This window comes from Lepidochelys kempii, chromosome 13 (assembly GCF_965140265.1).
Source record: "Lepidochelys kempii isolate rLepKem1 chromosome 13, rLepKem1.hap2, whole genome shotgun sequence".
Classification (NCBI taxonomy): Eukaryota; Metazoa; Chordata; order Testudines; family Cheloniidae; genus Lepidochelys; species Lepidochelys kempii.
This window is the reverse complement of record NC_133268.1, coordinates 916,272-927,231: the sequence shown is the minus strand read 5'-3', so window position 1 is coordinate 927,231 and position 10,960 is coordinate 916,272. Positions and strand designations below refer to the sequence as shown.

Below are 10,960 nucleotides of genomic sequence, written 5' to 3'. Positions count from 1 at the left end.
TGCCTGGCGAACAGGTCCTGCTCCGCCTGCTTTCGGGATGCGGATTGCCCAGGCCCGGAGAAGTGCTGCCCAGGCCGGTGCGGAACCCGCTGCTCGGAGCCCATTTCCAGTAAGAGAACATACGACCGGCCACACAGTCAGGCCAGTGGTCCCCTAGCTCCGTACCCTGTCCTGACAGAGGCCAGGCCCAGCTTCTGGCAGTTAGGGGTTTAGGGACACCCGAGCATGGGGTCACCTCCCTGACCATCTTGGCTAATGGCCATCGATGGACCTAACCTCCAGGAACTTATGTAATTCTTTGTTGAACCCTGTTATACTTTTGGCTTTCACAGAATCCCCTGGCAGTGAGTTCCACAGGTTGATTGTCCACTGTGTGAAGAAATACTTCCTTCTGTTTGTTTTAAACCTGCTGCCTAGTAATTTCATTGGGTGAACCCTGGTTCCTATGTTATGGGAAGGGGTAACTAACACTTCCCTAGTCACTTTCTCTGCTCCATTCATGAGTTTATAGATCTCTATCTATCCCCACTCAGTTGCCTCTTTTCCAAACTGAGCAGTCCCAGGAGGCACCAGCCTGGCCCGAGCAGAGGACACCTGCAGCAGGGTGTGCATCCCTCGCCCCCCACCTCCTCCCCATCCCTGAGCGGCAAGACTCAGAAACTGGGGCCCAGGGAGCAGGGCAGGACCCCCAGAGCACAGCGCCCTGCCCGACAGGCAGAGGCGGCGCTGGGAGCCTGCAGAGCATTGAGCTCAGCGCCCTGGGGCAGCAGGGAGAGGCCACTAGCCCTGCCGTGCTTGGCTGTGACCGTGGGGCATGGAGCCGTGTCGGAGACAGAGAGCGACAGGCCCTGGCTGTGCCGCATGGAGTCACGTCCCCTGCACTCCCTCCGCTCTGCTCTGCATCCCCAGACTTCTGCCAGCTCAGCCCCGACATTGGGCCCTGCAAAGCCTGGGTCCCTCGGCTCTTCTACAACTCCAGCTCCAGGCACTGCGAGCTGTTTATCTACGGCGGCTGCCAGGGGAACCAGAACAACTTTGCTGTGGAAGAGGAGTGTCTGCAGGCCTGCGGGCCCCCTGGTGAGAGCAGGGCCTGGCGGGGGGGAGTTTGAGCTCGCTCTGTAGGGGCATCCTCCTCCACGCAGTCCGCACGGCACTGCCGGGCACTCTCTGTTCTCTGTTCTAGACATCTGCAAACTGCCCCCTGAAGCGGGACCCTGCGACGCCGCATTGCCCCGGTTCGTCTACAACGCTGAGGCCGGGCGGTGTGACAGGTTCACGTACGGCGGCTGCGACGGCAACAGGAACAACTTTGAGACGGAAGCCACGTGTCTCCAGGCCTGCGCAGGCCACGGTGAGGTGTCAGCTCAGCGGCTGGGGCCCCGAGCCCTCCCATCGGGCCGCCAGCTTGGCCAAGCTGCGGGTTTGGTCAGTGGCTCAGCCACTTCCCTCAGAAAGTCCCTCCAGAACTTGGGGTTCTCTTCTGAGCCTGGGGCCTCACAGACCTGCCTTCTGGACACATCCGTCTCGAAGCCTCCCCGCTAGCCCTGGCAGGGCGAGGGCCCTCTTGGACCCCGTCTGTGGGCAAGGCCTATGAATGACGTTAGCTGGCCTCTCTGCAGTGTCTGGACCCTCCTCCCTTGCTCCCTGGAGACCCACTGAACCCACTGACTGACACAGGCTCCCTGCTGCTGACGCACTCGGGCCCCTCTGACTGTTTGCTCTTTAGGGTTCCCCTTAGCCCCCCTAATCGCCCACACCCATTCGAGCTGCCTGCCGACCCCAGGTGGGCCCAGAGGGGCTGAGATTCCCCAGCTGGCTGGGGAGCAGGAGTCCTGTGCCCTGGGCTCTGGCCTGTCCTCGGCCCTGCCCCAACCGCTTTCTCCTTCTCTTTCAGGCATGGCCTAGCCCTGGCCAGAATGGGGCTCCACGGGGAAGCTGCAGTCCCTGGGGACCAGTCCCATTCACCCAGCATGACCCTTTGATGCAATGCTCTTCTGCTGTCAAGTCCCTGTCCTGTGTGGAAATAGGTTTTTCTGCATGTGCTTCTCACAAACTTGTTACTGTGTCCCTGGGGTAATGGGGTCTCACCGGAGGTGCTTGCATTGTTACAGATAAAGGGATGTGGCTGATTCAAACCTGTTTCCCCCTCTAGTCTGGATCATTAGCCGGTGTCTGAAATGCAGAACAACATTTCCACACTGTGCCTGCAACAGCCTGCCCCTGGCACTCCCCACCTCCACCCCATCAGGCACCGATCGGCAGGGTTTGCTCCTGTGCACTGGAATCTCGGTGTGGCCCAGTCAGACTCACACAGTGCATTGCACGTGCCTGTGGAGATGTGACCAGCCCAGGGGAGAGATTTAGCTCCTTGGAGCAGGGCCTGTGTCTTCCCCTGGCCCCACTCAGAGCGGAGCCCTGAGTGTTGCACAAAGAATAGAATCGGGGTGGGCCGCCCTTTGCCCTGCAGGATTATTTTGTCTCCCATTTTCTCAGATTTTTTCAGATGCTTTTATAGAATGCGGGTGCATTTGCAACACAATTTGCATACACAATTCCTACAGTTACATGCACAAGCATGGTAAATGCAGCTAGATGCCCTGCCAGCTATTTGCCTGGGCACTTATCACCACTGAACATGCATCCTAACACCTGGGCCCAATGGCACCCCCTCTTATTCTTCATCCACGGGCAAGGAGAGGCTGGGGAAGGGTGCTTGCGTTCCGCACAGTTGGCTGGATTGTCTCTACCTCCTTCCAGCATGACACCTCTCAGCCCCTGGGCAGTAGCAATCCGATGGCTGAGGTGCTCCCTCGGGATGGTGTCTCAGGCAGGCACCGGGTCTCTGCCTCAGGGGGTCAGCCTGAGATCACACAGACAGTGGGGCCATGACCCTGTCATTCAGGATCACTGCACACAGGAAAGGCTTCGTTTGCACCTTACAGGATTGAAACAGGATCCGGATGCAGATCTGCTGGTGTCTCATGCGCTACCCATTTGGGGTGACTCCCAGGGTCAGCAGGCCCCACTCCCCCATACCATAGTCTGACCTGTGTGGTCCAAGCTCAGACCATCCACACACCCAAAGCTCTGGCACATGCTTTGCCAAACTGAGGCCAAACATTTCCCAAGAGGCCAAGGAAACCGTTTTTGCTCCCATGATGTCTCTGTTCTGTGACACCATTTCATGTCTCCTCCAAGGCCCTTCAGGCCTGGCCGCGAACATTACGCTTCTCAGCTGTCATGTTAAAGGGCCCCAGATCACTTTGGTCTTTGTTTCAGTTCTGTTTATTGAGGATTTTCCATATTCACTGAACCCCGAGCGAACAGAGAGACAATATAATACAGCAGTGCAGGGACTCCCCAGTAGACAAGCGTATGGCATGTCAGAGTTTAACCCAAATCCTTATCGTTGCTGAGCCCCTAAGGGAGAGCAATGGGGCTGGAGCAGAAATGGGGGATCGGCACGAGAGCAGAGGGGGATCCAGGCAAAGGGGCTGCCTGAGACCTGCGCTGGGCACCAGGGCCTGCGCTGCCTCAGTGGGTCTCTGCCCTGACCCCAGGACATGGAGCAGCAGGCCCAGGCTGCAGATGGTCATGCTGACATGCACCCCGCGGCTCGCCGGCCGATAAGCCTGTTGACACAATCTGGCAGGGCATCCAGCACGGGATTCTGCGAACTCCCCGTCCTGTGTTTGTGCTGCTCCCAGGCTTGGCACTGGCTGGAAGCTGGCCTCTGGCAGGATGCTACAGGTCACCATGTGGGAGCCAGCCCTTCCCCCTGCTGGCCCTGCCCCACCCATGCAGGGTTTAAATCCCCACCTAGCTCAGCCCTGGGTGCTCAGAGATAGCCCCTGACAGCACCATGAAGTCAGGTACCATCTTCCTTCTCCTGGGGCTCCTGGCCCTGGGGAACGCCACATGGAAGAAGGAGAAAAGTGGTGAGTGGTTTGCCCTGTTCCTCTGGCCCAGGGCAGCTGGGGTGGATGTGGGGGATCTAGAGCCCAGCACCAGCTTGGCCGTCGATGGCTGGCTAATGAAGAGCTCCATGGCCATAGCCCTGCGTGGCGCTGATGTGGGCTCAGAGGAGGAACAGCCACATGCTGCCCATGGAAATCCACCCTGCCTATAGGGCTGCTTTCCAGCTGGGCCCTTGCCCAGGGACCGGGCCATGCATGCTATAAGTTCTGCACGAGCATACTCGGAGCATGTACAGTACGCAGCCCCGGTGCACGGCCATTAGGCTATGCAAGTGCACACAGGTATGTACATCCATTAAGTTGCAGGTGGACCAGCGAGGCCAGGGTTTGAAAACCTCAGCCCCAAGCCTCCCCACCCCCAGGACTGGCTGTGCTGACAGCTGATGTCAGGTCTGGGTGGCATGGCACCAGCTCAACCTGGTAAGGCCGGTTTTTAAGAGGCACAGACATTTTTGCCGCCTGGCTTCACCCCCTGCTCAGAGCAAGGAACAGCACAATGCTGTAAACATGGGAGGTCTGTCCATGCTCCAGCTGCCAGCCTGGCTTCCCCAGCTGAGCTGCACCAGGGAAGAGGCTCTTCCGGGTTTCAGAGGGAAAGACCTGACTAAACAGCAGCGGTAACGTGGATTTCGCACTCAGCCGTGCTAATGTCACCAAAGTGAAATGACTAAAGGTGGCTGCAAAGCCTCTGATCTGTAACCGGTGCAGGCATGACAAAATAGCTGTCCGTGTGCCTGGAGAATCGCGAAGATAATGGCTGTATTTAAGAAAGGGGAAAAAAGTGATCCTCACAAATACAGCCCCTTTAGCCTGACCTCTGCAGAACACAAGGGTTTAGAACACATTGTGAAGGAAAGAATAAAGACGTGGAGGTAAATGAGATGAAATGCACCACGGGTTTACCAAGGGCAGATCGTGCCTGACTAACCTGGTGTCTTTCTTTGATAAGAGACCTGATTCTCTAGAGGAGGGAAATGTGGAAGATCTAATCTAGCTGGACGTCAGTAAACGATGCAGGTGGGAAATTCCTAGTTAACTGGAGAAGACGGGATTAGCACAGAACTGTGGCGTGGGCAAGGAGCTGACGAAAGGGGAGATGAGCACGGGTTGTGCTGGAAGGGGGAGGGCCGGGCTGGAGGGAGGTTCCTGGTGGTGTTCCTCTCGGATCAGTCTTGGGACCACTCTTATTGGCTGTTTTGATTGGTGACCTTGGCACAGGAAGTAGGAGTGAGCTAATGAAATTTGCTGAGGACACAAAGTTGAGCCATTTTGTTTCAAATGTAGCTACGAACAAAAGTAAAGGGAAAACCAGCTGGAAACCGAAGGTTTTGCTCCACCTGAAACGACAGTCTGTGTGTGTGTCTTGGCCACTGAATCCAAAGCTCCATCGTTCACCCAGCACGAGCCCGAAGGTAGCACAGCGCGAGAGCCAGAGGCAGCGCAGTGGCTGAGGGGCTGGGTCCTGCTGCCACTGATGTCGGGGAGCAGGATCAGGCCCTTCCGTCTCCCGTGCGCATCAGACATTGGCCAGGCAGCAGGTTCTTCCCTGGCGAAACCCCAGGGGGGCCCACAGGACATTAGGGTGAACTCTGAACAGCTGCGCTCGACCGCCTGCGGCCTGGGAGAGACAACGCTGGCCTGTTACCACAGGCTGTTTGCCTTCGAAGGGCGAATCGCCCCAGGAGGAGCAACGGGCGCCCAGCAGCCCAGTCACACAACTGCAGGAGAACCGCGTCCTGCTCCACTGCGGCTCCCCGCTGTGCAGGCCCGGGGTGGGCTGGGTTAATGGGCTGAGGGCGTGGACGTGGCGAGGAGGCTTTAGAACAGTTAATAAATATTTACCCGCCTAAACCTTGCAGCAACTCCCTGCAGCTTCCTTCCTGTGCCTCCCTTCTCTGGGGTAATCACAGAGCCTCTCCCGCAAGAGCCACCAGCTTCAGTCCTAAGGTGCTGAACGCTTGGCCTCAAGGGTCAGGCCGGGACCCTGCATTCCCGGGGCTGGGGTGGGGAGAGCACAGCAAGGACAGCTGCTCCCCTCCCAGGAGGGCGGTTCAACTGTCTCCTCCAAGTGATCTGGGCTCTTGTCTCCTGCACAGCCACAGCCAAGGACGGTGAGTGTCCAGCCGAAATGAAGGGGCCCGCACGACCCCCCCAGGCCTACTGTCTCTCGGATGAGTCCTGCCCAGGGAGCGAGAAGTGCTGCAGCGAAGGGGACAGGAGAGTCTGCGTCCTCCCGGATTCAGGTACCGGCCGATCCCCCTATGGGCAGGCAGGGGAGGCTCTTCAGTCCTGTCCCATAATAAAGCAGAAGGTGGGGGTGGGTCTGACGAGACGAAGGCAGCTCAGCCAGCACCACCACGAGGGGGTCTCTGCACAGAGATGTAGCGGCCGGTGGAATTCCCTGCCTCTGGAGCTCAGAGGGCTGGATGGCACTACCATTCGTTAAGATTAGGGTGATCAGCTCTCAGGCTTCAGGGCATATGCCGACTGCTGCAGGGGTCAGGAAGAAATTGCTCGTCCCCCACATACAGCCCTGCTCAGCTGGTCAGATACATTGCGGATGTTTGCCTTTCTCTGGAGCGTCAGACGCTGGGGAGTGCCAGAGACAGCCTCAGAGCAGGGGCTGGGGAGACTCGTCTTTGTTAGTTAGGAATCAGCAAAAAGAAAAGCAGCTCCAAAGGACTGAAATCTGAAGCTGTTCTCCCGGCTCCCCAGTCTCCGGCCCCGTCGCCCAGGAACAGCTCTGAAGAGCTCACTTTGCCAAGCTGAGAGACCTTTCTCCCCTGGCGTTAGCTGGGCAGGTGCCCCATCCTGACAGGTCTCGGGGGAGCTCTGGGTCCCACAGCCAGTTCAAAGGACACGTTCCCTGCGGGGCCCGGCTCAGGAGCCGCTGAGCTGTACTACAGGGTGTTCCGTGGGGAGCGAGGCCATGAGCTCTGCACCAGGGCGCTGGGAACAGATCCTCAGGGCTCTCGGAGAAATGGCTGCCCACAATCAGCCAGGTCCTCTCATCAGGGCTCCGCCAGAGCCCCCAGGCTACAGCAGCTCCTGCCACGTGGCAGGGGGGAGCCTGACATTGTGTCCTGCCAGCTGAAAAGTGACGTGCGGTGTTTTGGCTCTGGCCGTTGGGTCACAATAACCCGCAGCCTGTGATGCAATGCACTCCTCGCCTCAGCTCCTGGCTCACAATCCCCAGCTCCCTCCCCGGGCTCTGCAGGGGAGGCAAAGGGAGACGTGTCCAAGCTGTGCTGGCCAAGGGGCAGACTCCTGCTTCTGCAGCATCGGTGACAGCACACCCTGCAGGAAGGAGAGTGGGGGAACCCGTCCAATCCACGGGCAGTACTGTCTGGAAACGGCATCTCTTCTGATACAGGCCGCAGCTTCCCTGGACTTCAGGCTCTCTCCTTCCCACCCTTGGGAGCCGCTGCGCTCCGTTGTGTGTATTCGCAACATCACCATGCACGTTAGAACATATCACAGACACCAGGAACTCTTCCTTAGCAGCAGTGACAGGAGCTATAGGGAGATGGGCAATTCCATAGCTGATAGCCACACAGAAGGGCATTGCATTGCCATGTACCTGTCAGGCCTTTGCCTATTTGACCGAGCGATCCACACCCCAGAACTGAGCCGTAAGTACACATGGCTTGACAAATCCCCTGTTCTTTTTCCTTCTTTCCCAGTGCACCCGGGGTATTGCCCCAAGCCAGACGCAGGCCTGGTCACCATCTGTCTTGTGAGCTGCTCCGACGACACGCAGTGCTCCATGGACGAGAAGTGCTGCACCATCGGCTGCCACAGAAAATGCACCGAAGCTGAGCCAGGTGAAACACTGCGAAGTAGCTCAAGGGGCTGCATCAGCCTGGTACAGCAGGCTGGCTTTCCAAACCAGTGAGGCCATGATAACATGGACATTTCGCACGCACAGTTGTGTGCCGCGTTCGTGCATTCAGTCACAGCAGCTGTCCACTCACGTGGCAAATCAGGCACATTTGCCAACACACGGACCCAATTTGCATGTGCAAACATGGTCACTGTGACATGACCTGGCCTTGCAGCCGTGTACCTGAACTCTCTGGAAATGGCTCCCCCGCCCCTTGTCCCGCAGCGAACCTGCGCTGACAGACAGTGTCCACAGGCTCCCGGCAGCTAACAAGCCCCAGGGCTCCACTGCAGGGAGGAGTGAGAAAAGCCTTTTCACAGAATAGCGCATGGCACAAGTGAGCGGCTTCATCCTTAAAAGGCTGCTGCTCGCAGACGGAGGCAATGCAATCCAGACTCTCCATGCATTTGAGGCCTCTTCAGTATATTCTTCTCCCATCTCCAGTGAGCACAGATGGGAATGTGGGGGGGAGGGAACAGCCCTGCATATACCCCTGATCACTGCAGCAGCCCTGTGGGCCAGGAAGGCCTGCGCCCATGGGAGGAAATCTCAACCCCTGCCTCCACCGCAGAATTAGCGCTGGGTAGATAAATGCCACTGCCCGCGGCAAGGCCTCCACAGCCGCTGGGACTCAGCCAGCCGGGCCCCCTCCCCCTGCAGGCAGAGAGCCCAGCCCCGCGAGCTGCTTTCCCCCAGGCAGAACGCCAGTCCCGAGCAGCCCCGTTGCCTTCCGTGGAGCTCCCCGGGGCGAAGTGAAGCTGGTGCCAAGTGCTTTGCTGGAGCTGGGCTTTGGGCCGTGGAACCCAAGGAGCTGCCCCTGTAGGGCTGAGCCAGGCAAAATGCCCAGTGGGGGAGGACCTTGGGCTGGACTGATAGTGACTAACTGAGGCTTTTGCAATCTGCTGAGCACTGCCATGCAGGAGAGACGGGTCAGTATGACCCCAGCCCTTATCTGGGTCCAAAATCCTGCAGCTCCCCAGCCAGGCAAACAAGGAACAAGCCTCCACACCAGCAGCTTCTAGGAGCCAAGCATCTCCCACATGGTCACACCATTCTGCACCTGAGCCGGCCTGGCCGGGGCTTTGCCCCCAGGAAGCCGACAACCCCCAGATGCTTCTCAGGCCAGGGTGGGGAAGGCCCTGCCCGTTCGCCGACGCGGTCACACTGGACTCTGACTCTTTTCCAGCCTCCCCGGGCGTTTGCCCCAAGAGGAAAGTACTACAGCCATTTGCTCCTTGCAACAACAAGTGTGCTAGCGACAGGAGCTGCCCTGGGGGACAGAAATGCTGCTTTACCGGCTGTGGCCTTGACTGTGTCCCTCCACAAGCAGGTGCCCTCAGCACCGCCCTGCCGCCCGCCCAGTCCGGAGAGGGCTGGGGCTGGACCAAACAGACTCAAGAGGGAAGCAGTGCTACAGGTGAAGATTCTGAGTGCACGGGGGGGTGAGGGGACTGGTCCTAGGCTGGCCCATTTTTCACCAGATCCCCCCGCCCCCTAGAGAGTCACTAGGGCTTGTTGGTCCCCCACAGACAGGGACATCCCTGCCCTTCTGCAGTGAAGCTGGGCCCTTCCATGGCTGGGAGGGGCGGTGCCGCAGTGACTGGGACTGCAGCCAGTGCTGGGTGCAGCCACAACCGCCCGTCAGTAACAGGCAGGGTTCCCAACCCTCCGGGATTGTCCTGGAGGCTCCAGGAATTAAAAATTGATCTTTGACTAAAGATTATGTCCTGTGATGAAACCTCCAGGAATACGTCCAACCAAAACTGGCAACCCTAGTAACGGGCAGAGGGAAACCTGTGATTTACAGGCTGTTGGTAACCATGCCTCTGCGCTGCAGCCCCCAGTGGCAGCTTTGTTAGCCCAGCAGTTACCTGCGCCAACTGCAGGGGTGTTCTGAACTCGCTGGGAACAAAGGCCCAGGCTTATTTATTTAGCCTAGTTCTAAAAGCTCTCTCCTGCTGTGTGAGGTGTCCCTGTAAGCAGGCAGCAATTAGCCAAGGCAACCGTCATGCGCTGGGGAGAGCAGGACGCTGCATTAGGAGCCCGGCATTCACTTCCGGGCTCACTTGGACCCTCAGCTTGGGCTGAGCATTTGCAGGAGCTGGTGTGTGCAGTCGAGTGTGCAGAGATGGATGCACACTAGCCTGCCTGCTCGGTGCCCACTAGTGCCAGGATCGCGTGCAGCAGTGCCGGGTGCAGATCCTTGGTTATGCACGTAGCTGGTTATTTGCATGTGCCTCTTTCTGCAGGAAAGTGCCTCAGTGTCTCCACCGGGGAAACGAGGCCACTGCCTGTTTCCCAGCGATGGTGCATGGGGCTAGCTGAGCGCCACGTACTGCCATGGTGTTATTGCCACTAGAGGGTGGGGTTTCTGCTGCCCACGGGCGGTTGTTCCTAGGGCCTCATTTCTGTTGCAGGGAAGCCTTGGACACCACGGAAACGTGGAACCTGCCCACCCAACCTCATCAGGTGTCTCTACACAGAGCCCCCTCTGTGCCGCAATGACACCGACTGCCAGGGGCGGCAGAAGTGTTGCTATAACCGGTGTAGGTTCCGCTGCGTGGAGCCGGAGGAAGGTACCAGAGACGGCGGGCAGCACCACGCGTGCTGTTGGCATGCGGGCTAGGCACAGAGTTACTGGGGCAACCCCCCCCCCGATTCACAGCGGGCACCAGGGCCAATGGCAGCTGCGCCCGGGCCCAAACAAATCCCCACAAATCGCCTCTCTCCCCATCAGCACTGGGCTCATCCCGCTTCGCATACTGCCCTCCAACGCCCCTGCCTTTGGGCACGGCTACTGAGAGCAGACTTTTTATCCCCGAGGTGCCCCTAAAGACCCGGGGAAGAGCCTGCAATTAACGCCCTGCCCAGGCTGCAATCCCTGGTGGGCAAAGGGCATTGCCCGGTGACACTGCCTCAGCCTTTGGCAGCGAATTGGTTGAGGGTGGCACAAAGTGGGTGTGGATTAGGATAGAGGGAAGGCAGGGAGAACGAGCGCTGGGCAAAATTGGGGAGAGAGGAGCTTGGGCAGCAGGGTTAAGGCAGGGTGCTGAGAGCACCCAGGGCAGGGGGGTGAAGGCAGGGGGCAGCCAGGGCAGAG

The 10,960-nt window shown here is 58.7% G+C and overlaps 2 protein-coding genes across 3 annotated transcripts in view; both read left to right on the top strand.

Annotated features, from left to right (window-relative positions):
* On the top strand, window positions 1-2,062 carry LOC140897143 (BPTI/Kunitz domain-containing protein-like; the record flags this gene model as incomplete). The annotated part of the gene is made up of 4 exons (XM_073309509.1): window positions 1-109; window positions 910-1,077; window positions 1,184-1,351; window positions 1,895-2,062. Coding segments are annotated over 4 exons (456 nt in total), but the record flags the coding sequence as incomplete, so codon positions are not given.
* Window positions 2,063-3,015: 953 nt separating this feature from the next.
* The window catches only part of LOC140897307 (uncharacterized), a 41,447-nt gene continuing 33,502 nt past the window's right edge, over window positions 3,016-10,960 (top strand). The window contains exons 1-5 of one of the 2 annotated variants that reach the window (XM_073309763.1): window positions 3,016-3,938; window positions 6,074-6,220; window positions 7,661-7,801; window positions 9,047-9,277; window positions 10,278-10,436. In XM_073309763.1, the coding sequence (XP_073165864.1) occupies window positions 3,863-3,938; window positions 6,074-6,220; window positions 7,661-7,801; window positions 9,047-9,277; window positions 10,278-10,436 (754 nt within the window). In that variant the 5' untranslated portion in view covers window positions 3,016-3,862. Of the gene's footprint in view, window positions 3,939-5,211; window positions 5,390-6,073; window positions 6,221-7,660; window positions 7,802-9,046; window positions 9,278-10,277; window positions 10,437-10,960 lie in introns of those variants that run through there. The other variant, XM_073309764.1, reaches the window with a different exon arrangement.